This window comes from Brachyhypopomus gauderio, chromosome 1 (assembly GCF_052324685.1).
Source record: "Brachyhypopomus gauderio isolate BG-103 chromosome 1, BGAUD_0.2, whole genome shotgun sequence".
NCBI classification, from domain to species: Eukaryota; Metazoa; Chordata; class Actinopteri; order Gymnotiformes; family Hypopomidae; genus Brachyhypopomus; species Brachyhypopomus gauderio.
In genome coordinates this window covers 49,098,543-49,122,710 of record NC_135211.1, presented here as the reverse complement: position 1 = coordinate 49,122,710, position 24,168 = coordinate 49,098,543, and the positions used below count along the sequence as shown (strand labels likewise).

Genomic DNA, 24,168 nt, shown 5'->3' with positions numbered 1-24,168 from the left:
TGTGTCTCCCGCCTCATGCAGGCTTTAGAAGAGCTGGACTATCTAACGGCTCTGGATAATGATGGGAACCTGTCTGAGATTGCAGTGATTATGTCTGAGTTGCCTCTGGAACCGCAGATGGCTAAGAGTCTGCTGGCAGAGTTTGACTGTGTGAGTGAGGTGCTAACCATTGCTGCCATGTTAACAGGTAATGTCATTCATTCTAACAGGCAAGAATAATGTGTAAGCCATGTATTTTCACCCCACTGTCTATCCATCCATACATGAACCATTTTGACAAACCACCTTATTATTGTTTTGTTTTTCTATACATCTGCATATCAGTGACTACATCTTTCATTATAGTGAAACTAATTTGTAACGATCTGCGCTGGGCAGAACAGGGAGGCGGACACAAACGCTGAGAAGAGCGAGATTTATTACAGGGCATTCCATAATCGTAGTCGAAGTCACAGGCAGGGGTCACAACGGGAGAGCCATCCAGATGAGACAGGTACAGGGGCATGATAAAGACAGACACGAAACAAAACCAGGCTGAAATAACACTGAACACAGAACTAACCAACAGAGAGCAAAACACCGGGAACAGGGCACACGAATGCAACAGCGCGAGGGAGAGAACAACCAAACATCCAAAACAACCGACAAGGGACAAGGGACACTCAGGGACTATATATACACAGAACACCAACATGGATCAGGTGCAAACAATGATGACAGGGGCGTGGTAACAAACGAGGAATCAGAGACAACGAGCTGGGCGGGATAAACAGGCAGAGAATAACAAAACCACGAGGAACAGAGACGTTGGAGTGACAGCGGGGAGAGGGGGCGTAGCCATACGTGACAGTACCCCCCCTCAAAGCGTGCCACTCCGGGGCACGCAAGGGCAGACAGGACAGGAACCAGACTCGGACAGGACGGGGAACCACGGTACACGGCGAGGGACAGGGGACACGGGACAGGACGCCACGGGACAGACAAGACTGGGCAAGGCAGGACAAGGAGCCTGAGGCAGGACAGAGACAGGGGAAACAGAGACTGGCCAGGAGCTGGGCCGGGGCATGGCAACACAGGCAGGGACTGGGCGAGGCACGGGATCAGGGCTGGACGGGACAGGACTGGGAACAGACACAGGAGTGGGGCCAGGGGACAGGGCGGAGGCAAACACAGAGGCAAAGACACCATGAACAACAGAGACAGGCACTGGCACAAGGTGGGTGACAACTTGGGGAACAGACATGGGGACAGGGACAGGGATGACACCACAGGAAACAGACACAGGAACAGGAACATGGACACGAACAGACACAACCACGGGGACAGGGACCAAAACAAAACCAGGGATGGGACCAGGGAGCAAGGGGAACACGGGCAACGGAACATAGGAGGCACATGGCGGAGCAGGGGGAACACAAAGTCCATGCCCAACAGGGGGCAGCACAGTCCCAAGGGCAACAGGCGGGGTCCGCTGGCGGGCAGCGGGGACAGGCGGGGTCCGCTGGCGGGCAGCGGGAACCGGCGGGGTCCGCTGGCGGGCAGCGGGAACCGGCGGGGTCCGCTGGCGGGCAGCGGGAACCGGCGGGGTCCGCAGGCGGGCAGCGGGAACCGGCGGGGTCCGCAGGCGGGCAGCGGGAACAGGAGCCGGCAGGCGGGCAGCGGGAACAGGAGCCGGCAGGCGGGTAGCGGGAACAGGAGCCGGCAGGCGGGCAGCGGGAACAGGAGCCGGCAGGCGGGCAGCGGGAACAGGAGCCGGCAGGCGGGCAGCGGGAACAGGAGCCGGCAGGCAGGCAGCGGGAACAGGAGCCGGCAGGCGGGCAGCGGGAACAGGAGCCGGCAGGCGGGCAGCGGGAACAGGAGCCGGCAGGCGGGCAGCGGGAACAGGAGCCGGCAGGCAGGCAGCGGGAACAGGAGCCGGCAGGCAGGCAGTGGGAACAGCGGCCGGTGTGGACCACTTCCTCCGGGTCGCGGGTACAGGAACCGGCGCGGACAACCTCCTCCGGGTCGTGGGTACAGGAACCGGCGTGGACGAGACGTCCTCGGGGGGCGGAACCGCCGGGCTGACGTCCTCGGGGGGCGGAGTCGCCGCACTGACGTCACCGGGGGGCGGAGTCGCCGCACTGACGTCACCGGGGGGCGGAGTCGCCGCACTGACGTCACCGGGGGGCGGAGTCGCCGCACTGACGTCCTCGGGGGGCGGAGTCGCCGCACTGACGTCCTCGGGGGGCGGAGTCGCCGCACTGACGTCCTCGGGGGGCGGAGTCGCCGCACTGACGTCCTCGGGGGGCGGAGTCGCCGCACTGACGTCCTCGGGGGGCGGAGCCGCCGCACTGACATCACCGGGGGGCGGAGTCGCCGCACTGACGTCACCGGGGGGCGGAGTCGGCCACTCTTGCCGTGAGTGTCCACTACTCCCCCCCAAAAAATTCTTTGCCGTCTTAAGGTGAGAAGCTGGCAGGATCAGAGGAGGGAGGTGCTCCTCATGGAAGGCGACTTCTGCATGCGCTGTGGCGACGGGGCTCTGAGTCGGAGGCGTGGTCTTCCTCCTTCCCCGGTCTGGTCTGCGCCTGGAAGAACATACAGACACAACTGCTTCTCGGTGGCTTTCATTGTGACTCCGCCTCGTCGGAGGTATCGGGAGCTCACAATGGCTTTTGAAAGCCAACCGAGAGCCAAGCCAACGCTCGTCTGCACATCCATTCCGTCTGCCCGAGTCTCGCGCTACAGGCTGCTCCTCCCTGTAGCGTGTGTCGAGTCGGGCAGACACGTAGCGCTTATCAGGGAGTTCGTCGCTAAAGCTAGAAACCGAAAGTGATTTCGCTTTGTTTTTACAGCGACGAGACTCCCCTGTACCCACAGCGCAAGGGGAATTCCTGTCTCTGGTTTGTTCACGCTGTAATACCGGAGAGTCAAACCGAATTAAACCAGCCAACATCTCATTACAGCGATTGAACTTACCAGAGTCTCGCTCTCTCGCTGTGTCCTGGTATGGTCGGTTGTTATGTAACGATCTGCGCTGGGCAGAACAGGGAGGCGGACACAAACGCTGAGAAGAGCGAGATTTATTACAGGGCATTCCATAATCGTAGTCGAAGTCACAGGCAGGGGTCACAACGGGAGAGCCATCCAGATGAGACAGGTACAGGGGCATGATAAAGACAGACACGAAACAAAACCAGGCTGAAATAACACTGAACACAGAACTAACCAACAGAGAGCAAAACACCGGGAACAGGGCACACGAATGCAACAGCGCGAGGGAGAGAACAACCAAACATCCAAAACAACCGACAAGGGACAAGGGACACTCAGGGACTATATATACACAGAACACCAACATGGATCAGGTGCAAACAATGATGACAGGGGCGTGGTAACAAACGAGGAATCAGAGACAACGAGCTGGGCGGGATAAACAGGCAGAGAATAACAAAACCACGAGGAACAGAGACGTTGGAGTGACAGCGGGGAGAGGGGGCGTAGCCATACGTGACATAATTCATCTGTTTAGTTAGGAGAAAAGATCCTGGTACTGTTTAGTTTTCGTGTTTGGTTGTGTCAGCATCTGTTTAAACTAGACTCACACCTCAACAGGTAGTACAGGTAGGGCAAGCTAGGACAACACCTAGCAATGTCAGGGGTTTTATTCCTAGAGATATACAGCGTATGTTTGTACTGATATATGTAATTCATGTCAGTTGCTCTGAAAAAAGCATCTGCCAAATACGGAAAACTTAAATCACATTTTGCTATAACATACATTCTATTCTGTGGAGCGGTAGTAGGGCTGCCAGATATGAACATTGAGGTTACCTTCATTAGGACCGGCATTTTGACACCTTATTGAACATGTTGGTTCATGATAAAAAGACACATTTTTCACCCTGCTGTATAAACTGTTTCATCCAGATACTTCTCACTCTATGTAGCTCATGTCAGTGTTGCAGACATGATAAATTAAACTGACTGAATTGACTGAATCCATGGTTTATGAAGTGTCCTATCCTCTTGCAGCTCCATCTTGCTTCCTGGCCCCTCCTGTGGAGTTTAAGCAGAAGGCTTTAGCATGTCATCACAGCTTCCACCATGCTGACGGAGACCACTTCACCCTTATCAATGTGTACAACGCCTACAAACACAGCCAGCACAGCTCACGTGAGTCACGTGAGAATTAAACACACCAGACTCATTAACATATCAAACCCAGAATGTGAACTAAATGTGTATTGTTACTAAACATATTCACTTCCATTTACTAAGACCTATTTTATATTTGACTCTTTCAGTGTGTTTATTGAACGTTCTAAGCACCCCAAACATTTATTATATCAATTGTAGTGGTGGGACTTTAACGCGTTATTTTCGATAAATTAATTACAGGAAAACTAACAAACTAAAAAAATTTATGCATTTTAACACATTTAACGCATGAGACACTTTTGCACCATGGAATGTTTCTCAGTGCACGAGTTCCTGACATACAGATTATATGAACGCACAATAAGATGAGCATGATGGAGATGACTGAAGAGGCTACGCTGGTGGATGGGAAATTTAAATATAAGAAACATCCAGATGGAAGTACAAACACAAATAGTGTTATTTACACTTTATGTAGGAAGGAGTTCGCTTATCACAGGAGCACTTCCACCCTTCGTTACCACCTCAACGCAAAACATGTTGGGGCTAACGCGCAGGTCAGTAATGATAACTTAGCTGCTAAATGTATTCCTTGTATGAGCAAACAGTGTCGCCAGTCAACACTCGACCACATGTCGGGGTTCAAATTAAGAAACAAAATTGACCAATTCACTGGCGAGATGGATTGCTGTGGACTGTAGACCGCTCTCTGTGGTCGAAGGCTTAAGTAAGACGCGGCAAGTATGAATGTTTCCGCCGTTCGCGGAGGTTGGACCTCTATTAGCAACAAGAATTATCTTGGTGTGACAGCTCATATTATAGATGATAAATGTGAAGTCGGTTCACATAAGGGTCACTTTGAATGTTGTGTCATCATACCATATCAGTTCTGGCCAAATTTGATGATGTGTTTCTTGTATCTATAATTTGCACAAAGTTTAGTTTCTTAATAGTAATTTTAGATTTTTCTTAGTTTCTTCCATAACCAATACTGATGCATCTTATGTTGCTGATTGTTGACCAAGCTGACTAGCACTAATAACTAAAACATACCGCAAGCAAGTGTGTTGTGCTACTACAATTCTCTATTTTTAAACCATTCAAAAACTGGAGCAGTTTGTCCTGACAAAGCAACCTGAAACTTCAAACTACAAAGAAAACAGACCAAATCATAATGAACATACATTGACCATTGCAACAAAAAATATGTCTTATGATATTAATTGTCTTATTTTCTTAAAATAAAGGGAACACATCCAAATAACACATCCTAGATCTGAATGAATGAAATATTCTCATTGAATACTTTGTTCTGTACAAAGTTGAATGTGCTGACAACAAAATCACACAAAAATCATCAATGGAAATCAAGTTTATTAACCAATGGAGGCCTGGATTTGGAGCCACACACAAAATTAAAGTGGAAAAAACACACTACAGGCTGATCCAACTTTGATGTAATGTCCTTAAAACAAGTCAAAATGAGGCTCAGTATTGTGTGTGGCCTCCACGTGCCTGTATGACCTCCCTACAACGCCTGGGCATGCTCCTGATGAGGTGGCGGATGGTCTCCTGAGGGATCTGCTCCCAGACCTGGACTAAAGCATCCGCCAACTCCTGGACAGTCTGTGGTGCAACGTTACGTTGGTGGATGGAGCATGATATCCCAGATGTGCTTAATCGGATTCAGGTCCAAACCGGTCATGCTGAAGGATGTTTCAGGCAGCAGATCGCTTTCCACGGCGTCTCCAGACTCTGTCACGTCTGTCACGTGCTCAGTGTGAACCCGCTTTCATCTGTGAAGAGCACAAGGCACCAGTGGCGAATTTGCCAATCCTGGTGTTCTCTGGCAAATGCCAAGCGTCCTGCACGGTGTTGGGCTGTGAGCACAACCCCCATCTGTGGACGTCGGGCCCTCATACCATCCTCATGGAGTTTGTGCAGACACATGCACATTTGTGGCCTGCTGGAGGTCATTTTGCAGGGCTCTGGCAGTGCTCCTCCTGTTCCTTCTTGCACAAAGGCGGAGGTAGCGGTCCTGCTGCTGGGTTGTTGCCCTCCTACGGCCTCCTCCACGTCTCCTGGTGTACTGGCCTGTCTCCTGGTGTACTGGCCTGTCTCCTGGTAGTGCCTCCAGCCTCTGGACACTACGCTGTGTCGTGCTTTGATCCTCTTTCACCTAGCACAGCATGCTCGTTGATTGCAAGAGAAAACATTACCAGTCTTGTCTTTATCCTTTTATTAAATGTATACAAAAATACAGAGCGCTCTGGAGAGAACACACACAAGCCTATCTACTCTACCCTATGGCTCTGTGCGCAGGTCTCTGCCTGACACATTTTCGTCCTGTTCTATATAGTGTGGCCTGGGTATAAGCCCCCCCGTTTCTTTTGGACTTTCCCTAACCTAGCCTGTTAGACAAAGGCTGATTGTCTAAGACATTCACAATCCGCTGAGCTCATCTTGTTTTTTGCCTAAATCTTACAATGACTTTTGCCAATTATGATTTTCACAGACTTAATAGTGGTTCCATAGATAGGAGTTGCACGTAGATCACATACGTTAAACATACAGATGTTTCCTTACTAAGAGTGGGAGAGAGGCCTTCGCTTCCTGGTCCTGTCAAACTGATATACGTTCTTATTCTTCTTCTTAAGCATCCTGTTCTTTTAGAAAACGACAGGCATTTGGAATATGGGACAGAGCATACAGGCCTTTTCTCAGACACACTTGATAATTAGCTATTTGATTAATACTATACTGTAAGCAAAACATAAAGTGATTAATATTAGAAGTTTAATTAATACTTTAAGACTGGTCAAATTATATATGGATTATGATAAGCTGCTTGATCAATACTGTAATGTAAACAATATATGAAGGGATTAAAATGTAAATCTCAACAATTCCCCCTTTTTGATCTCTAAATAGATCAAACTTTAGGTTAATCCAAAACTACCTTCTCATCTTCTGACTCCAACAATGACATCATACCCAATCATCTTTGTGGATCCTCCTTCTCAATCTTACTGCTGATTAAGCTTCCCACTAAGCTTCTTCTACATTGGAATATACCAACATCCACATGTAATCATAATAGCCTAAAATATACCCACAGAAGTTAACACAGACATAATAAGACCTTTATATTTTCCAAATTGTCCTTCCAACCAGTCAGTAACCAAATATTGTCTCCTGCATACCCTGTAGTTAATTCAATTATCTGCTGTCGGTTCCATTTAGTATAATGTGATCGGATGCCTTATATAATTTCTGATGTATTAGCTGCGAGTGTTGGTCCCGGTGTTGGGACAGGTCTTAATAAGGCCTGAGGTGTCTGAGCCCGATTGGCCCACTCCTATGAACTAGTGTCTTTATATAATACTGGTCTCCAAGCCAGTCTTGACACTCTTGCCCCGTTAAAATCCCATATGGTCCACTTCTCACGTACTGCCCCCTGGTACACATCTGAGCTTCGGCTCTTAAAGGCCAAAGGGCGACAACTCGAGCGATTGTGTCGCAAAACTGGTTTGTCCATTCACAGGGACATGTACAAGGACCACATGATTCATTATAAGGATTCTTTATCTTGAGCTAAATCTGACTACTATAATGGTTTAATTGTTTCTATGAAAGGTGACACTAGATCACTGTATGCACTTTATAACAAAACTGTTCAAGGCCCGGACTCCATTCCACCGCATCTCTGTACTACCACCTTGTGTAATTCTCTAATGTCATTTTTCAATGAGAAAATAGAGACTATCTATAAATCTTTTAGAGCTCAGCCGGTAACTGTAACTGTTCTTGAACCACCCAACTCTCCCCAACCGTCTCCTACATTTCCTAGATTAGTGTCCGACTCCTCTCTTTCTCCAACTCATTTGTCATCTTTCTCTCTTCCTTCTATTTCGGAACTCTCTAATCTCATCTCTAAAGCTAAGCAATCCACCTGCACACTGGACCCTCTTCCCACAACACTGGTTAAACCCTGTCTTCCTTCATTACTTCCTCTTATTACTGCTATCATTCCCTCCTCTCTCACGACTGGGATTGTACCAACAGCTTTTAAAACTGCAGCTATTACCCCGATTTTGAAAAAACCTGGTGCTGATCCGACTGATTTTAATAACTTACGCCCTATCTCCAATCTGCCATTTCTGTCAAAAATACTGGAGAAAGTAGTTTCAAGAACACCATCCTTCCATCACATCACTCCTGTTCTGCACCAGCTACACTGGCTCCCAGTTACACAACGCATACAATACAAAATCCTTCTCCTCACTTTCAAAGCAATTCATAATTCTCGCACCTCCATATATATTAGACCTTATTAACATCACCTCTCACTCTCGATCACTAAGATCGTCTGCTTCTACACACCTGTCTGTCCCCATTACACACCTCAGCACCATGGGCGGTCGGGCGTTCAGTAGCTCCGCCCCTAGATTGTGGAATGCTCTTCCCCCAGACTTGAGAAACTCTCAATCAATCATACATTTTAAGTCAGGTCTCAAAACTCATCTTTTTAAATCTGCTTATAACTGCTGATCTCTATGGTCTGTTCATTCATTTATTCATTTTTATTGTTATATCTTATTTTATTTTATTATCTGCCGCTTTTACTCTATTATTTCTGTTTTTTTTTGCTTCATGTAAGGTGACCTTGAGTGCCAGAAAGGCGCCGTTAAATAAAATGTATTATTATTATTATTACTCCTATTACTAGATATACGGCACGCGACCTGTGCTGGGGATGTGCTAGTACTACAGATGAAACATCCCAATTAGAAACTAGTTTTTTGGTAGGATGTGCGTCTCTCTGAGAAAATAATGCTAACCCTTGAACTTTATACTTGCTAAATGACCGTTCCAGCCGGCCAGTAGTAGGATTGTCAACGCCTGAAGCTTTATGTGAAACTCTCCAAGCAAACTCAAATTATGCAGTTTCCATTAACCCTTATATGGTCCAAGGGTCTGTGGGACCCATTTTGAAAAAATCAGCTTAAAAAAATTCTACAATTTTTTTTTTTTCAAACTGAGATTCATTGGTCCTTGGCTCATTTTCCGTGAGCAACATAAGTCAGAAAATATTTTCAATGACCACCCCCCCGTACCCCCCCCTTCACATTTGTATTACATACAGGGTCCAGGGTCCACTGGGCCCTGGGCTAGTCAAAGTGGGCAATCAACATTGGGTTGGGTAGTTGATAGTCGTCTGTATGACTTTAAAGGATATACAAACAAAGGACAGAGGTGTTTGGCATGCAAGGGTGGGCAACCATCAACACTTTTGATGGTTGTCACATCAGGGGTTGATTGCATATTGTCAGACAGTGGACGAAGAATCTCTATAGAGACAAAGGGGTGAGATCTGAAAGAAGCATCTTTTCTCTCAGCCCTCATTATCCCTCCCTCCTCTCTGGACCTGTATGTGTGTGTATGTATGTGTGTGTATGTGTGTGTGTGTGTGTGTGTATGTGTGTGTTTGTGTGTGTTTCACCCAATCATGGGGACATGATGCTAAAAATGCTAAAAATGCTATAAAAGATGGCAAAGCGATTCTCAGTTCAGACTGCCTTCCAGCTGATATTGGAAGAGACAGAGGATTTTGATGATGATTCAGAAGAGGAAATTTCAGGATCACATTTCTGAAATATCAGAGTCTGATACTGATAATGAAAAGGAGGATGAGCAGCAGCCAGCTCCGTTAGCACCAGCCCGTGAGCAGCTAGCCATAGGACCAGCCTGTCAGCCAGCATGATTTATGATTGATTTCCTTATTGTGTTACATTTTAATAAAAAAGTAACTAATAAATAAATAAGAGAGCAAACTAATTTAACATATGTATTGTTTATTTTACTTGCAATTGGGCTGAATCTGCTGATTATTTTAACAAAAATTGCAATGGGTCCCCCACACCCAGCTGGACCCCAAGAATGTAGACCACGCCTGGATCTCATCAGGGTTAAAACAATATTGGCTTTGACCCACCATAGACCCACATAGACAGGGGGCAGTCCCCTGTAAGATCCTGGTGACCCATCATGCTGTTAAATACTAACAATCACACTGCTACTACTTTCAATAAAAATACAAAAACATATAGTCAAATAAACAATGTTACACAAGGCCTGTAAAACAACATTAGAAAATATTACTAAAAATCCAAATACATCACAAAACTTTTACTCCATCTCTGCCAGCGTCATCTATTCTTCTGCCCGCGTTGGAGGTGAGGATAGACTGTCCTCCTGATGTACCTCTGCTCTCGGGTAAATTATTCTGACCCGTTGCTTGAGAGCTCCGTATCTCGGCGCGCTGGTTCTGATGCTCAGCACCGGCTGAGGTTGTACCACGTTTCTCCTTTGCCCTTCAGTAGGACGAAGTGTGATGTTCCCTTCAGTGACCTCGACTGGACAGGTCCACCTGGGCTCTGACCACTTCCTTTGATGACCTTGAGCAGGACCCATTTGGTGACGGGCAGGTCTGCTCATGATGTTGGTTCTGACTCCTCTCCTTGTATCTGGACAGAATAAGCTTCACAAATTGCTTTTTAGTACATTGTAACCTTCTTTGTACGACCCCGAGTGTACCTGTCCGGTTTCGCAAGCGCATTGGGGGACCCCCGAAAACTTCTCACTGTCATGAGCTCAAACGGAGTGAATCCTGCAACAAAATTCACTGAAGATCTTCTGGCCAACCATACAAATACATTTGTGCACATACCTTTACCTTTATACTTACCATTTATAATTTTCACTTTAACCTGAGATTGAGAATGATAAACCAACCCATATTTGTGTCTCAAACCCAAATTTTGTTCCACAAATTTTAGCTCCTAGCTAGTGAAGTGCATCCCATTATCTGAGCACACTTAATTTAGTAAACAATGGTGCAGTATCCAGTAATTTTATCAACATTTTGCAGACTGACTTAGAGTCCTCTGCCCTGGTGGAAATGCTTCTACCCAACCTGAGAATTTATCCACAACCTCTAACAAATACCTTAGTCCTGTATTTGTATTAACATATCCATGTAGTCAATCAGAATTTCTTCTCCTACATCCATTGCATATGTATATAATCTTACATATGTGTATTTCCTTACACTATTCCCTGCTGCTGTAACAATGCAAATTTCCTCACTGAGTGATTAACAAAGAATTATCATATCCTATCTTATCTTAGCTCCTGTGGTCCAGGGAACTTGCTTAGACCTGGTCTTAAAGCATGACAGCTGTTATGCACATTGCAAATATCACATTTCTCTGTCCAGTCTGCTATTACGTCAGTATAGGTGCCATCAGTAACTAAAATGTTCCTTCATTTATTTTTACCCACGTGCTACCCTGTGTGCCTCAGTTCACACTGGTTTGATCAATTGACTCTGTACCCCGTTTGGTCCTTCCCAGACTTCCTTATCTCTTACCATATTTGTTCAACAATGCCATTTTATTTTATTTCATTAATTAATTAATTTATTTAATTTTTTCTCTGGGGTAGATTTTTCCTGTAGTTTAAGTAGCTCTGGGCCCTGTGGTAGAAGAGATCACTCCTCGTCTGCCCTGCAAACCATCTGATGGGCTCCTGTGACACAACCTGCTTGCCTGTGTCTCTCAGCTCGCCCCCCTTTTGATATCCTGTAACTGTGTGTGTGCGACTTCTGCTTCATGCTGTGTGCAGTCTAACAGGAAGTTGACTTCCTCACCCCCTTTTCCTGAAATCACATTCAGGACTGTGTTTCAGAAACTTCTAAGAATGGTACGTTTTAATCAGCAACTGCCAAGTCCACGGCCTGTGCCAATGCCTGTTTTAGTTTAATGTATTGTCTTTCTCTGTAGTGGCGAAATACTATAAATTTAATAAACTAGGTATTAAAAGATTTAAATTAGCTCACTCTTCAGAAAGTTAGTTGTTACCCAATGCCTTGCTGTACTCTGTAAAAAATTATTTTTGACTTTGTAAATATAATTAAGTTCATTTAAGTACTATTTAAAGAATAATATATTACCGACTGGTGACTTAAGAATCTCACATGAAATTATATACAATACTTGGTGTTTCTTTATAATAGTTTGTCTTCAAATACATTTGTATATTTTAGTCTAATTAGCAAAGTAAACAATAAACATTTTGTAGTTAAATACACTGAAATTATGAGTAAATATTACTTAAATATATACTTTGTTAAATTTACTTGCTGTTTCTATGTGGAAAAACTTTCCTAAGTTTTTTTTTTTTTTTTTTTTTTTTAGTAAACCATACTCCAAATTTTTCAGTGTACTGGCTCTCCTTATCATGCTTACCTACTCCTTTCCCATGTGACCCGTGTGTGAAGCTAATGAGATGTGTGGAGTGGCTGAATCTCCCATCATATACCAGCACTGCTGGGCATGTCTCAGCTTTGCAGGGGTTGCAGCACCCCCAGGCCCCAGTAGCTGTTCCTCAAATTCCTCCCCATGAATTGGATCCCCTCCTGTGTCATAAAACAATATAACATGAAGTGGGTCGGGTGGCAGGACATTCAATCAAAGTGATCCGGCTTCCAGGAAATGAACTGGGAGTGGACGCCCCTCGCGGCTCATGAGTGAGGCTTCAGGAAACCCCTGTAGATAGCAACCGTGGAGGCCAGTCCGTGGACATCAGGTGTCTGCTGTCTGTGAACAGTGCATTTGCAATGTCTCTTCCACAGGTTAACAGGTGAAGTCTTTGATCTCAGGAACCTGTGTTTAGTGGCCTGCTTGCCGCATTGTACAGTCATTAGAACAGTTCTGTGCAGACTTTGATATTCTCCAGCCAGAAATGATAGTCTTTGAGTACCGCCAGTGAGGGACAACATAGGGTTTGCCGTAGCTTTGCTGTCCGAGTTCTCATCAGGGCCCCGCCATTGCCCTGGTGCTGCTGAAGGGTTTGGTGCTGGACCTCTGACCTCTGGCCCTCCTTCATCCTACGGTTCTGTGGGGACTCTCTTTCGCCCAATGACTCTCCTGAACACAAAGAGAACATCCACCCCACCTGCCACAACGAAGTTGCCAGGATCACTGTGACCTTCCTTGCCCCTTCCCAAAACCCCTTCCTCTAACATTTAGGTTAGACCCAAACTGTTGATACTACTGCATAAAATAATACACTTAGGGGACATATTGAGGTCTCTGGGGCGGACCCCCGCTCTGAGGGCTGTTGTAGTGCAACAACATGCTCAGAGACATTTCATCTCTGCCCAGCTTCAAGAAGAGTCTCAAAACCTTCCTGTTTAAATCTGCTTTTAATTAAGAAACTCCAACTCTGTTCTAATTGCCATCTTATTTACTTTATTGCAATATTTTCTATTATTTTATAATTTGTCACTTTATTACATTATTTTATTAGGTTTGATTCCTTTTTATCTTTAATTTCTTTTAACATTTTCTTTTTGTCTTTTCTCTTTACTCCCTTTTAATATTTCTTTTTTTATTATTATTTATTTATTCTATAAAACACTTAAGAGTTGCATGTATGCATGAAAGGTGCTATACAAATACAGATTATTATTATTAATTGTTCCCTAGTCACTTTAACTGGCATCAGGTTCCTCATATTGAACTGACAACACACAGACCCATTCCAAAAATTAGAAAAACATGGAAACATTGATTAATATCCAAAAAACTACTTTCATGGATTATATATTCAGGGCCCGCAGTGTAAACGATTTCAAGTATTTATTTTTATTATGTTTATTTATTATTATTATTACCCCTCCTCTAAGTCTCCCAGAGCCAAGCTCTTTCCTGCTGACAGCTTGTCCAGTTTAACTAGCCAACTGCCTCCTCCCTCACTGAGAGTCGGTCAGACAGGGCAGTGACGTCAGTCAATGGCAGAGGCTGATATTCTCCAAGGCCAGTGGGCCTGTGCACAAATGGCATGTTTAAAACTTCCTATAATTTTGATTCACTTTTCCTAGATCTAGTGCCCTGGTACGGGCCTACAGACTCATCAACTCAGAACACTCTAGTGCAAAATGCTGGAGTGAGAGAAGCTGTTCTGTGACATTACGTCATTCTTCTCTGGCTTCTATAAGTTCCTCTGCTAGGGAAACACTTCCTGACTTCAAACCATTGCCCCCATTGTTTCTCTCTCTGACATATTATCTTCAGTCTCTTCACTTACCCCCGTGTGTGTGCTATATATAACTAACTCCATCCAAGTCCCTTCTAAAACGCAGTTAACACTTTTTACCCCACGGCACGAGTTCCCTTTTTCTAGTCTTAAGTATTAATATCTAGTATCAAGGGGCGGCTCGCGCTTTTTAAACTCAACTACGTCGGTTTTATCTATTAGTACAGTTTCTACTATTACATTAATTCCTGAACAAATTCCTTTTGCTGCACGTTTATGTGTCTCAGATCTAAATCTTTTTAGATCTTCCGCGTTTGATAATTTTGCGAGTTAAACGTGCGCACTTTTAACCAGTCGGTCTATTTTCCGAAGATGTAACGATTCTCGGTTAGGAGGCGGATGCAAATACACGAATGAAATGTAACTTTTAGAGCGGCGGGAATGCTTGTCTAAGCACACTGTCCTCACGCGACAAGTGCACGCGCGGCGAGGCACTTTTTCTCAAGACGTCCAACTAAGATTGATTACTTTTACTAAATACAGAGGAAGGACAAAACCAAGGCATAACGTACACACAAACCAATCTACAAAAAACAATCCTCATTTCAACACCCACTTACAATTCTAGAACTAGAAAACTAGAACACCTCAGACAAAGAACAGACTATACTATTTGTTTAACAACGAAGGGAAGAAATTGAACAGATGACTCAGCCAATATATAGATGGGATACAGAGAAACCACTAACATTTAACAGGACAAACCCAACAACCAATTAAAATATAAAAGACCGTCAGCATATCAAACCCAACTAATCAACACAATAAACGACCCACGCACTAATTGACAACCAGACTTGATTTATGATCCCTAAGGTGTAGTCTGAGACCAAAACAAACTACAACGTAGACGAAAAGAACTCATACGAACGCCAGACCAACGAATGAAAACACTTAACCAAACACAATATGTGAACCTCAAAGGTATAGTCAGACTAGGGGAAGGCCTGAAACGTAGACGACACTCAAACAATGACAATATATGAATAAAATAGACTTAATTTATACACGAAACATGAGGGAATGGCAATAACATGACAACACTACACAAACATGGCATGAAATAATTCACACAGTACAACTACATAAACTGATGAAGGGAAACTTAAACCAACGCACATAATCAAGTACACAAATCAATCAACTTAGATGCATAGACATCACATTAACAGAGAACGATACCGGAGTCGCAAGGACTCATGGGAAGCAGCGCTGTCCCCCATTGGACCGACGCCTCAATATAAAAATATACAACACTAATAGTTGAAATTAGCCATAATCTCCGAACCGTCAGAACACATATTTCAACGCTACGGTTATACTTAAACTATGATCATGAATGCCAGACACCTGCTCTAGTGCTATATGAACCGATAAGAATATATTTGTGTTAACTAAATAAGTTACATACACTGAAAGCTGACAACATTGCAAACACTCATTTTAAGAAACACTCATTTCAAAACTCATACATTTGGGCTGCAGCGGGGTGATAACGAAAGGTTCTTCAATCAATATGCACAACCAGAACAACTCTTCATGCGCACTGTGCAGTGGTCCGATTCAAACAGGCCCCACCCCTACCAATCATAAACTTAACATATTCAGTTATCTTTTACTTACTACATGATCATTGCAATGCCTATTTCAGCTCAATATTGATAACAACTAGTTATATTTAGTAATGGCAATATAAATATATTTTTTTTATATAAAACATGAAATAATAATTAATGAATACTAAAAGAATTAATTAAAACCAAACCTGGGTGTACAGTGCACGGTCCTATCTTGGTCACCCAAACTTTTTAATGTCGCATACCAGCCAGCCACTTCTTATGATTTTCTTCAATAGTATAAATCACTTTACTGGTCATATTCATCTGTTCCTCTAAAGTATTTAATTCTACGTCAAACTGTTTTGTATGACTTCTGCATTTCCTCACATGTTGATAAAAAAACACAGATACTCACCTGAAGTTTTAAATATAGAATAAGAGTTCTGTTCTGACACCACGAGGTTTTACCACCCTCAATCAATTCAGGTTATTTGTCCGGCTTTTTGCTTTGTCCAAATTAAGTCTATTTATGGATTCCTCCGGTCCAAAGGTCAACTCAAAACCTAGCTCGCGGGGACTCGAACCCCTGCGTATCCCAATCGTCTCGTCAGACGAAAGGTTCGGTTCGCCAAACCACGGAAATAAAGCAACTTAAGCCGGTAGGGACTCAAACCCTTTTTACCTTAGGGACTGAAACCCTATTCCTTGGTTACAACTTTTTAACCATATACTTTTACCTTTTTAGACAAAAGACTGGATTTAATTTAGAATCATCCAAGTACTGTCAGTTCACCACAATTTGGTTACAATTCAATTTTGCAGATTTAGTGTTTAACTGGCTCTGCCTTACCAATGTTCTTGTGCCGGCACGGATGAACTGACAGTCATTAGATGAGAAAAAAGTTCCAAAATATCCTGCAATCACGTCGGGCGTCACCAATTGTCGTGCTTTGATCCTCTTTCACCTAGCACAGCATGCTCGTTGATTGCAAGAGAAAACATTACCAGTCTTGTCTTTATCCTTTTATTAAATGTATACAAAAATACAGAGCGCTCTGGAGAGAACACACACAAGCCTATCTACTCTACCCTATGGCTCTGTGCGCAGGTCTCTGCCTGACACATTTTCGTCCTGTTCTATATAGTGGTTCCATAGATAGGAGTTGCACGTAGATCACATACGTTAAACATACAGATGTTTCCTTACTAAGAGTGGGAGAGAGGCCTTCGCTTCCTGGTCCTGTCAAACTGATATACGTTCTTATTCTTCTTCTTAAGCATCCTATTCTTTTAGAAAACGACAGGCATTTGGAATATGGGACAGAGCATACAGGCCTTTTCTCAGACACACTTGATAATTAGCTATTTGATTAATACTATACTGTAAGCAAAACATAAAGTGATTAATATTAGAAGTTTAATTAATACTTTAAGACTGGTCAAATTATATATGGATTATGATAAGCTGCTTGATCAATACTGTAATGTAAACAATATATGAAGGGATTAAAATGTAAATCTCAACAGCTGACAGACACAGCAAACCTTCTTGCCACAGCTCGTATTGATGTGCCATCCTGGATGAGCTGCACTACCTGAGCCACTTGTGTGAGTTGTAGAGTCCGTCTCATGCTACCACGAGTGTGAAAGGACCACCAACATTCAAAAGTGACCAAAACATCAGCCAGAAAGCATAGGTACTGAGAAGTGGTCTGTGGTCCCCACCTGCAGAACCACTCCTTTATAGGGGGGGTCTTGCTAATTGCCTCTCATTTCTACCTATTCCATTTGCACAACAGCAGGTGAAATTGATTCACAATCCGTGTTTCTTCCTAACTGAACAGGTTGGTTTCACAGAAGTGTGGTTGACTTGGAGTTATATTTTGTTGTTTAGTTGTTCCCTTTATTTTTTTGAGCAGTGTATATGTTCTGAGAAAATCAACAAATCAATGAATTGCAGAGTGTTAAATACATTTAAAAAGCACACATATTCACTTAACTATTTTGCTATATTCCAGAGCAGTGGAAGCGACAGCATAATTTACAGAATAATTTAATTACAGAATAATTCAATTATTGTGGAACTGTTGATTTACCGCAGGTTCCAGCTTAGCACAATGGTGTGCTGATCATTACCTGAGTCTGGCTGCTCTGCAAACAGCCGATGCTGTTCGTGCAGAGCTCACTGAGATCCTGAGGCGGATAGAGCTCCAGGTGTCCTCACCTGCGTTCGGCTCCAAGACCAACAGACTGAACACCAAGCAGGTCCTACTGGCAGGCTTCTTCATGCAGGTAAAGCCATTAGACTCAGTATTCAGGCCATTAGACTCAGTATTCAGGCCATTGGACTCAGCATTCAGGCCATTAGACTCAGTATGAACGGCAGTTTCCAGTCTGGATGAGAAACTTCTTTGGTCAAGTTTTCTCATAATAAATCTTCAATGTAATACAACGAAATTTGTGCACAGTTCTTCTCACACAAGCCAGTATTTGTTAATATCCCATCAAAATGCTCTTTGTAGTGTATATTTATAATGCAAACCAATGCTTGCTGTATGGGTTTCTAACTTAAAAGACCTCACAGGAATCATTAAATTTAGCTTTGACCCTAAGTGCCTGTTCCAATATCCCAGGTGGCCAGGGACATTGATGGATCAGGGAATTACTTCATTCTTACCCACAAGCACGTGGCTCAGATCCACCCTCTCTCGTGTTATGGGACTGAGCCACAAAAATGGAACCTTCCGGAGTGGGTTGTATACCATGAGCACACGCTGTCAGAGAATAACTGCATCAGAACCGTCACCCAGATTTCAGCACGAGTAAGTCTATTTTATGAGTTTTAAACGTGGTGTTTAATGCAACAACTATTATTAATGTAATGATCCTTTAGTTTGCATTTGATGAATGCTAATATGCCAGTGAGGTTTTTACTGCTAGAGAGTTTTTACACAGAACAGTCAAACCCATCAAATCCAGTTTTGCCCTGACATTGTTTGTCATGTAGCTAATTTTCTATTCTGGTTCGTTTGTTCCATTCCTCTGTACCTTTAGAGGCTAGAGCTAGAGGTTGAACTTGAATTAATGTCTTTACTTTCAAATGGCATGTACTTTCGAATGGCATGTGATTCTAAAATTACTTTTCATGTTATTTTATTCTTCCAACACCCTTTAGAGTTCAGGAATGTATGAAGACTGGAGATAATGACAAATGAAATGTAGTCAAATATGTAGACACATTCCTTTGTGTTTATATTGAAGTGTCTAATATTCACATTTCTGTTTATTATTCATATGAACAGGTTCATCTGCATGGCTCCTCAATACTTCTTCTACAACTTGCCCCCTAGTGAGAGTAAAGAGGTACTGCAGCACATCACAGAGCACAGCTTAGCTGCACCCCCCAAGGGCAAGAGGGAACCCCAGATCCAGAACAACACCACCCATGAAGAACAGCCTTATGAACGCTGTGTCATACAGTGACGATGGAAAAATACATAAAGACATTAACAAGTAAATGGACTTCTAGAGGCATTAGTGAGACTCAAATTAAGGAACAGGAAACGGGTATTTAAATGCTGTACTGCAGTAGCCGTGCTAGTTTGAATGCACATGAAGTTCTAGAGACTCACATGTTGTTTCACATGTTGTTCCAAAACTGCAGCTACAAGTTTTGGAGTGTTGTATTTGAAGGAAGAAAAACTAGGATATTTTAGCTACATGGGGAAAATCAGGGTTTCCGCCACGTTCATTTCAGTGCGGCGGTCCGCCACGCCTTCGTTCTTCTCCGCCACCCTTCGTGAAAATTCGGAGCCCGGCTTTTTATAGTGTAATTGGCCACATCAAAGCATTCATCTGCCTTTCCCGCGCTTGATCAGCGTTACCCCGCCCTCTCTCGTTTCTGACACTGGAATTTGATCAGTAGCGAAAAGGAGCTCATCTCGACAGGACACCGGCTATCAAACTGGACAACTGAATCCGAGGTATGTGGCGTTGAAATTATGTTTTTTTATATTTGTGAACAAGTTGTTGAACATTGTTCAAGGGCTATATCAGTTTAGCTGTATTTCCTTTCAGAAAAGAAACATATTCGGCGAAAATTATGTTTTATTAAAAATATGATTCATATATTTTATATTTGTGGTTTTTATAAATACATATTTTATACAATGTGGACATATTATATACCATTCAAACCGGCTGACTCTCCAGTTTATAATATTTGAGTAAAAAGCATTAATATTTGGGTATGTCATTTCAGATGGAAATTGGCAAAAATAGGCTTGGGGCTTAAGAGGTTAACTCATGTCGGGGTTTTCGATTCCTAACGTCAACGCATCCTCTTTCAGATGAGTTTGCTGAAATACTTCGCCAAAAAAAGAAAAAAGCCAGATGAAGAAACTGAACAGGTAAGCCTACCCCACCCATCACCAGACGTCCTATGGACGTTGTTTTTTGACAAAGTTGTTGTTTTCAGACAAAGAGGGACAGTTGTTCAGTCAGTTCCTAGACATTGTGTGTGGCCTCCACGTGCCTGTATGACCTCCCTACAACGCCTGGGCATGCTCCTGATGAGGTGGCGGATGGTCTCCTGAGGGATCTCCTCCCAGACCTGGACTAAAGCATCCGCCAACTCCTGGACAGTCTGTGGTGCAACGTTACGTTGGTGGATGGAGCATGATATCCCAGATGTGCTTAATCGGATTCAGGTCCAAACCGGTCATGCTGAAGGATGTTTCAGGCAGCAGATCGCTTTCCACGGCGTCTCCAGACTCTGTCACGTCTGTCACGTGCTCAGTGTGAACCCGCTTTCATCTGTGAAGAGCACAAGGCTCCAGTGGCGAATTTGCCAATCCTGGTGTTCTCTGGCAAATGCCAAGCGTCCTGCACGGTGTTGGGCTGTGAGCACAACCCCCATCTGTGGACGTCGGGCCCTCATACCATCCTCATGGAGTTTGTGCAGACACATGCACATTTGTGGCCTGCTGGAGGTCATTTTGCAGGGCTCTGGCAGTGCTCCTCCTGTTCCTTCTTGCACAAAGGCGGAGGTAGCGGTCCTGCTGCTGGGTTGTTGCCCTCCTACGGCCTCCTCCACGTCTCCTGGTGTACAGGCCTGTCTCCTGGTGTACTGGCCTGTCTCCTGGTAGCGCCTCCAGCCTCTGGACACTACGCTGACAGACACAGCAAACCTTCTTGCCACAGCTCGTATTGATGTGCCATCCTGGATGAGCTGCACTACCTGAGCCACTTGTGTGGGTTGTAGAGTCCGTCTCATGCTACCACGAGTGTGAAAGGACCACCAACATTCAAAAGTGACCAAAACATCAGCCAGAAAGCATAGGTACTGAGAAGTGGTCTGTGGTCCCCACCTGCAGAACCACTCCTTTATAGGGGGGGTCTTGCTAATTGCCTCTCATTTCTACCTATTCCATTTGCACAACAGCAGGTGAAATTGATTCACAATCCGTGTTTCTTCCTAACTGAACAGGTTGGTTTCACAGAAGTGTGGTTGACTTGGAGTTATATTTTGTTGTTTAGTTGTTCCCTTTATTTTTTTGAGCAGTGTATATGTTCTGAGAAAATCAACAAATCAATGAATTGCAGAGTGTTAAATACATTTAAAAAGCACACATATTCACTTAACTATTTTGCTATATTCCAGAGCAGTGGAAGCGACAGCATAATTTACAGAATAATTTAATTACAGAATAATTCAATTATTGTGGAACTGTTGATTTACCGCAGGTTCCAGCTTAGCACAATGGTGTGCTGATCATTACCTGAGTCTGGCTGCTCTGCAAACAGCCGATGCTGTTCGTGCAGAGCTCACTGAGATCCTGAGGCGGATAGAGCTCCAGGTGTCCTCACCTGCGTTCGGCTCCAAGACCAACAGACTGAACACCAAGCAGGTCCTACTGGCAGGCTTCTTCATGCAGGTAAAGCCATTAGACTCAGTATTCAGGCCATTAGACTCAGTATTCAGGCCATTAGACTCAGCATTCAGGCCATTAGACTCAGTATGAACGGCAGTTTCCAGTCTGGATGAGAAACTTCTTTGGTCAAGTTTTCTCATAATAAATCTTCAATGTAATACAACGAAATTTGTGCACAGTTCTTCTCACACAAGCCAGTATTTGTTAATATCCCATCAAAATGCTCTTTGTAGTGTATATTTATAATGCAAACCAATGCTTGCTGTATGGGTTTCTAACTTAAAAGACCTCACAGGAATCATTAAATTTAGCTTTGACCCTAAGTGCCTGTTCCAATATCCCAGGTGGCCAGGGACATTGATGGATCAGGGAATTACTTCATTCTTACCCACAAGCACGTGGCTCAGATCCACCCTCTCTCGTGTTATGGGACTGAGCCACACAAACGGAACCTTCCGGAGTGGGTTGTATACCATGAGCACACGCTGTCAGAGAATAACTGCATCAGAACCGTCACCCAGATTTCAGCACGAGTAAGTCTTTTTTATGAGTTTTAAACGTGGTGTTTAATGCAACAACTATTATTAATGTAATGATCCTTTAGTTTGCATTTGATGAATGCTAATATGCCAGTGAGGTTTTTACTGCTAGAGAGTTTTTACACAGAACAGTCAAACCCATCAAATCCAGTTTTGCCCTGACATTGTTTGTCATGTAGCTAATTTTCTATTCTGGTTCGTTTGTTCCATTCCTCTGTACCTTTAGAGGCTAGAGCTAGAGGTTGAACTTGAATTAATGTCTTTACTTTCAAATGGCATGTACTTTCGAATGGCATGTGATTCTAAAATTACTTTTCATGTTATTTTATTCTTCCAACACCCTTTAGAGTTCAGGAATGTATGAAGACTGGAGATAATGACAAATGAAATGTAGTCAAATATGTAGACACATTCCTTTGTGTTTATATTGAAGTGTCTAATATTCACATTTCTGTTTATTATTCATATGAACAGGTTCATCTGCATGGCTCCTCAATACTTCTTCTACAACTTGCCCCCTAGTGAGAGTAAAGAGGTACTGCAGCACATCACAGAGCACAGCTTAGCTGCACCCCCCAAGGGCAAGAGGGAACCCCAGATCCAGAACAACGCCACCCATGAAGAACAGCCTTATGAACGCTGTGTCATACAGTGACAATGGAAAAATACATAAAGACATTAACAAGTAAATGGACTTCTAGAGGCATTAGTGAGACTCAAATTAAGGAACAGGAAACGGGTATTTAAATGCTGTACTGCAGTAGCCGCGCTAGTTTGAATGCACATGAAGCTCTAGAGACTCGCATGTTGTTTCACATGTTGTTCCAAAACTGCAGCTACAAGTTTTGGAGTGTTGTATTTGAAGGAAGAAAAACTAGGATATTTTAGTTACATGGGGAAAATAATAGTAGTACTGGCTGCATTCTCTGGTTTTCAGGGTTTTTTGTGGTTGCCATTTTTTGTTTGGGTAAAGCAAAATACTTTAAATAGATTAAACTAGATTTCTGTCAATCTGTCAGCCTACATATTTCTACATATTTATTGTAAGCTGGTATTCTGCTAATATATCAGGGCTGTGTGGAGGACATATCCCCTCCAGGAGAGGTCTTAATGAAGCTCCAACCTCCACAGTGATTAACTGCTGCCTGCATACACACAATATTCTATCACTCTCCAGGCCTTTGGCAAACACACCGCCACAGGTGGCACCATTGGTGGTTACCAGGCAGGGTAACTGAGTGATTGGGAGTTTCACCCTCGGCTGGGAGTCAAGCACCAGGTGGGCTTGACGCATAACTGTGGGCTGACGAGCACACACTTATTTACTTTACTTTTTTATTATCTTATTTACTTTACTTTTTTACATTTTATATTATTTTAATATTTTCATCTTTAATTTCTTTTAACATTTTCTTTTTGTCTTATCTTTGCTTCCTTTAATGCTTCTTTTTAGTTATACAGTAAAGCACTTTGAGTTGCATGCAGGCCCATTGACAGTCTTGCTAGGGCCTGGGACAAGAAAGTTTAATGTGCCCCCCCCCCCCCCCCCCCACCCCGGCGCACGTCATTTGAATATTTGAATTTCGTCATTTGACAATCCTTCTGTTAGGTCATATAGTATATAATATAGCCACACATCAAAGCTGTTTCTGACAGCTGACTGGTTTATACTTGACGCGTCGCGAGCGTTCGCGCGAAAATGACGTAATCGCAGTGGCACCGCCCGTGTGCGAGGGCCTCGCGCGCTGTCGATTCGCGAGGTCGTGCACCTCTTGACTTTTGTAACTTCGCGCGCGCCGCGCTTCAGCACAATGAACAAAGTCATGTTTGCAGGGT

At 43.7% G+C, this 24,168-nt stretch overlaps 1 protein-coding gene across 1 annotated transcript; it reads left to right on the top strand.

The window, feature by feature from the left end:
• Positions 1-15: 15 nt before the first annotated feature.
• Positions 16-22,987, top strand: LOC143509265 (putative pre-mRNA-splicing factor ATP-dependent RNA helicase DHX32). Its single transcript, XM_076997857.1, has 9 exons — positions 16-187; positions 4,015-4,155; positions 17,962-18,152; positions 18,494-18,699; positions 19,163-19,329; positions 21,606-21,796; positions 22,138-22,326; positions 22,680-22,690; positions 22,807-22,987. The coding sequence occupies exons 1-9, from the start codon at positions 16-18 to the stop codon at positions 22,985-22,987; spliced, it is 1,449 nt and encodes a 482-aa protein (XP_076853972.1).
• The last annotated feature ends 1,181 nt before the right edge of the window (positions 22,988-24,168 follow it).

Bases quoted from the DNA above. Each gene is read 5' to 3' on its own strand.
- LOC143509265 (XM_076997857.1), top strand. From the start codon at position 16: ATGCAGGCTTTAGAAGAGCTGGACTATCTAACGGCTCTGGATAATGAT. The intron at 18,700-19,162 runs GTTTTAAACGTG...TCATATGAACAG, and splicing joins CGAGTAAGTCTATTTTATGA to GTTCATCTGCATGGCTCCTC. The intron at 21,797-22,137 runs GTAAAGCCATTA...CCAATATCCCAG, and splicing joins TGGCAGGCTTCTTCATGCAG to GTGGCCAGGGACATTGATGG.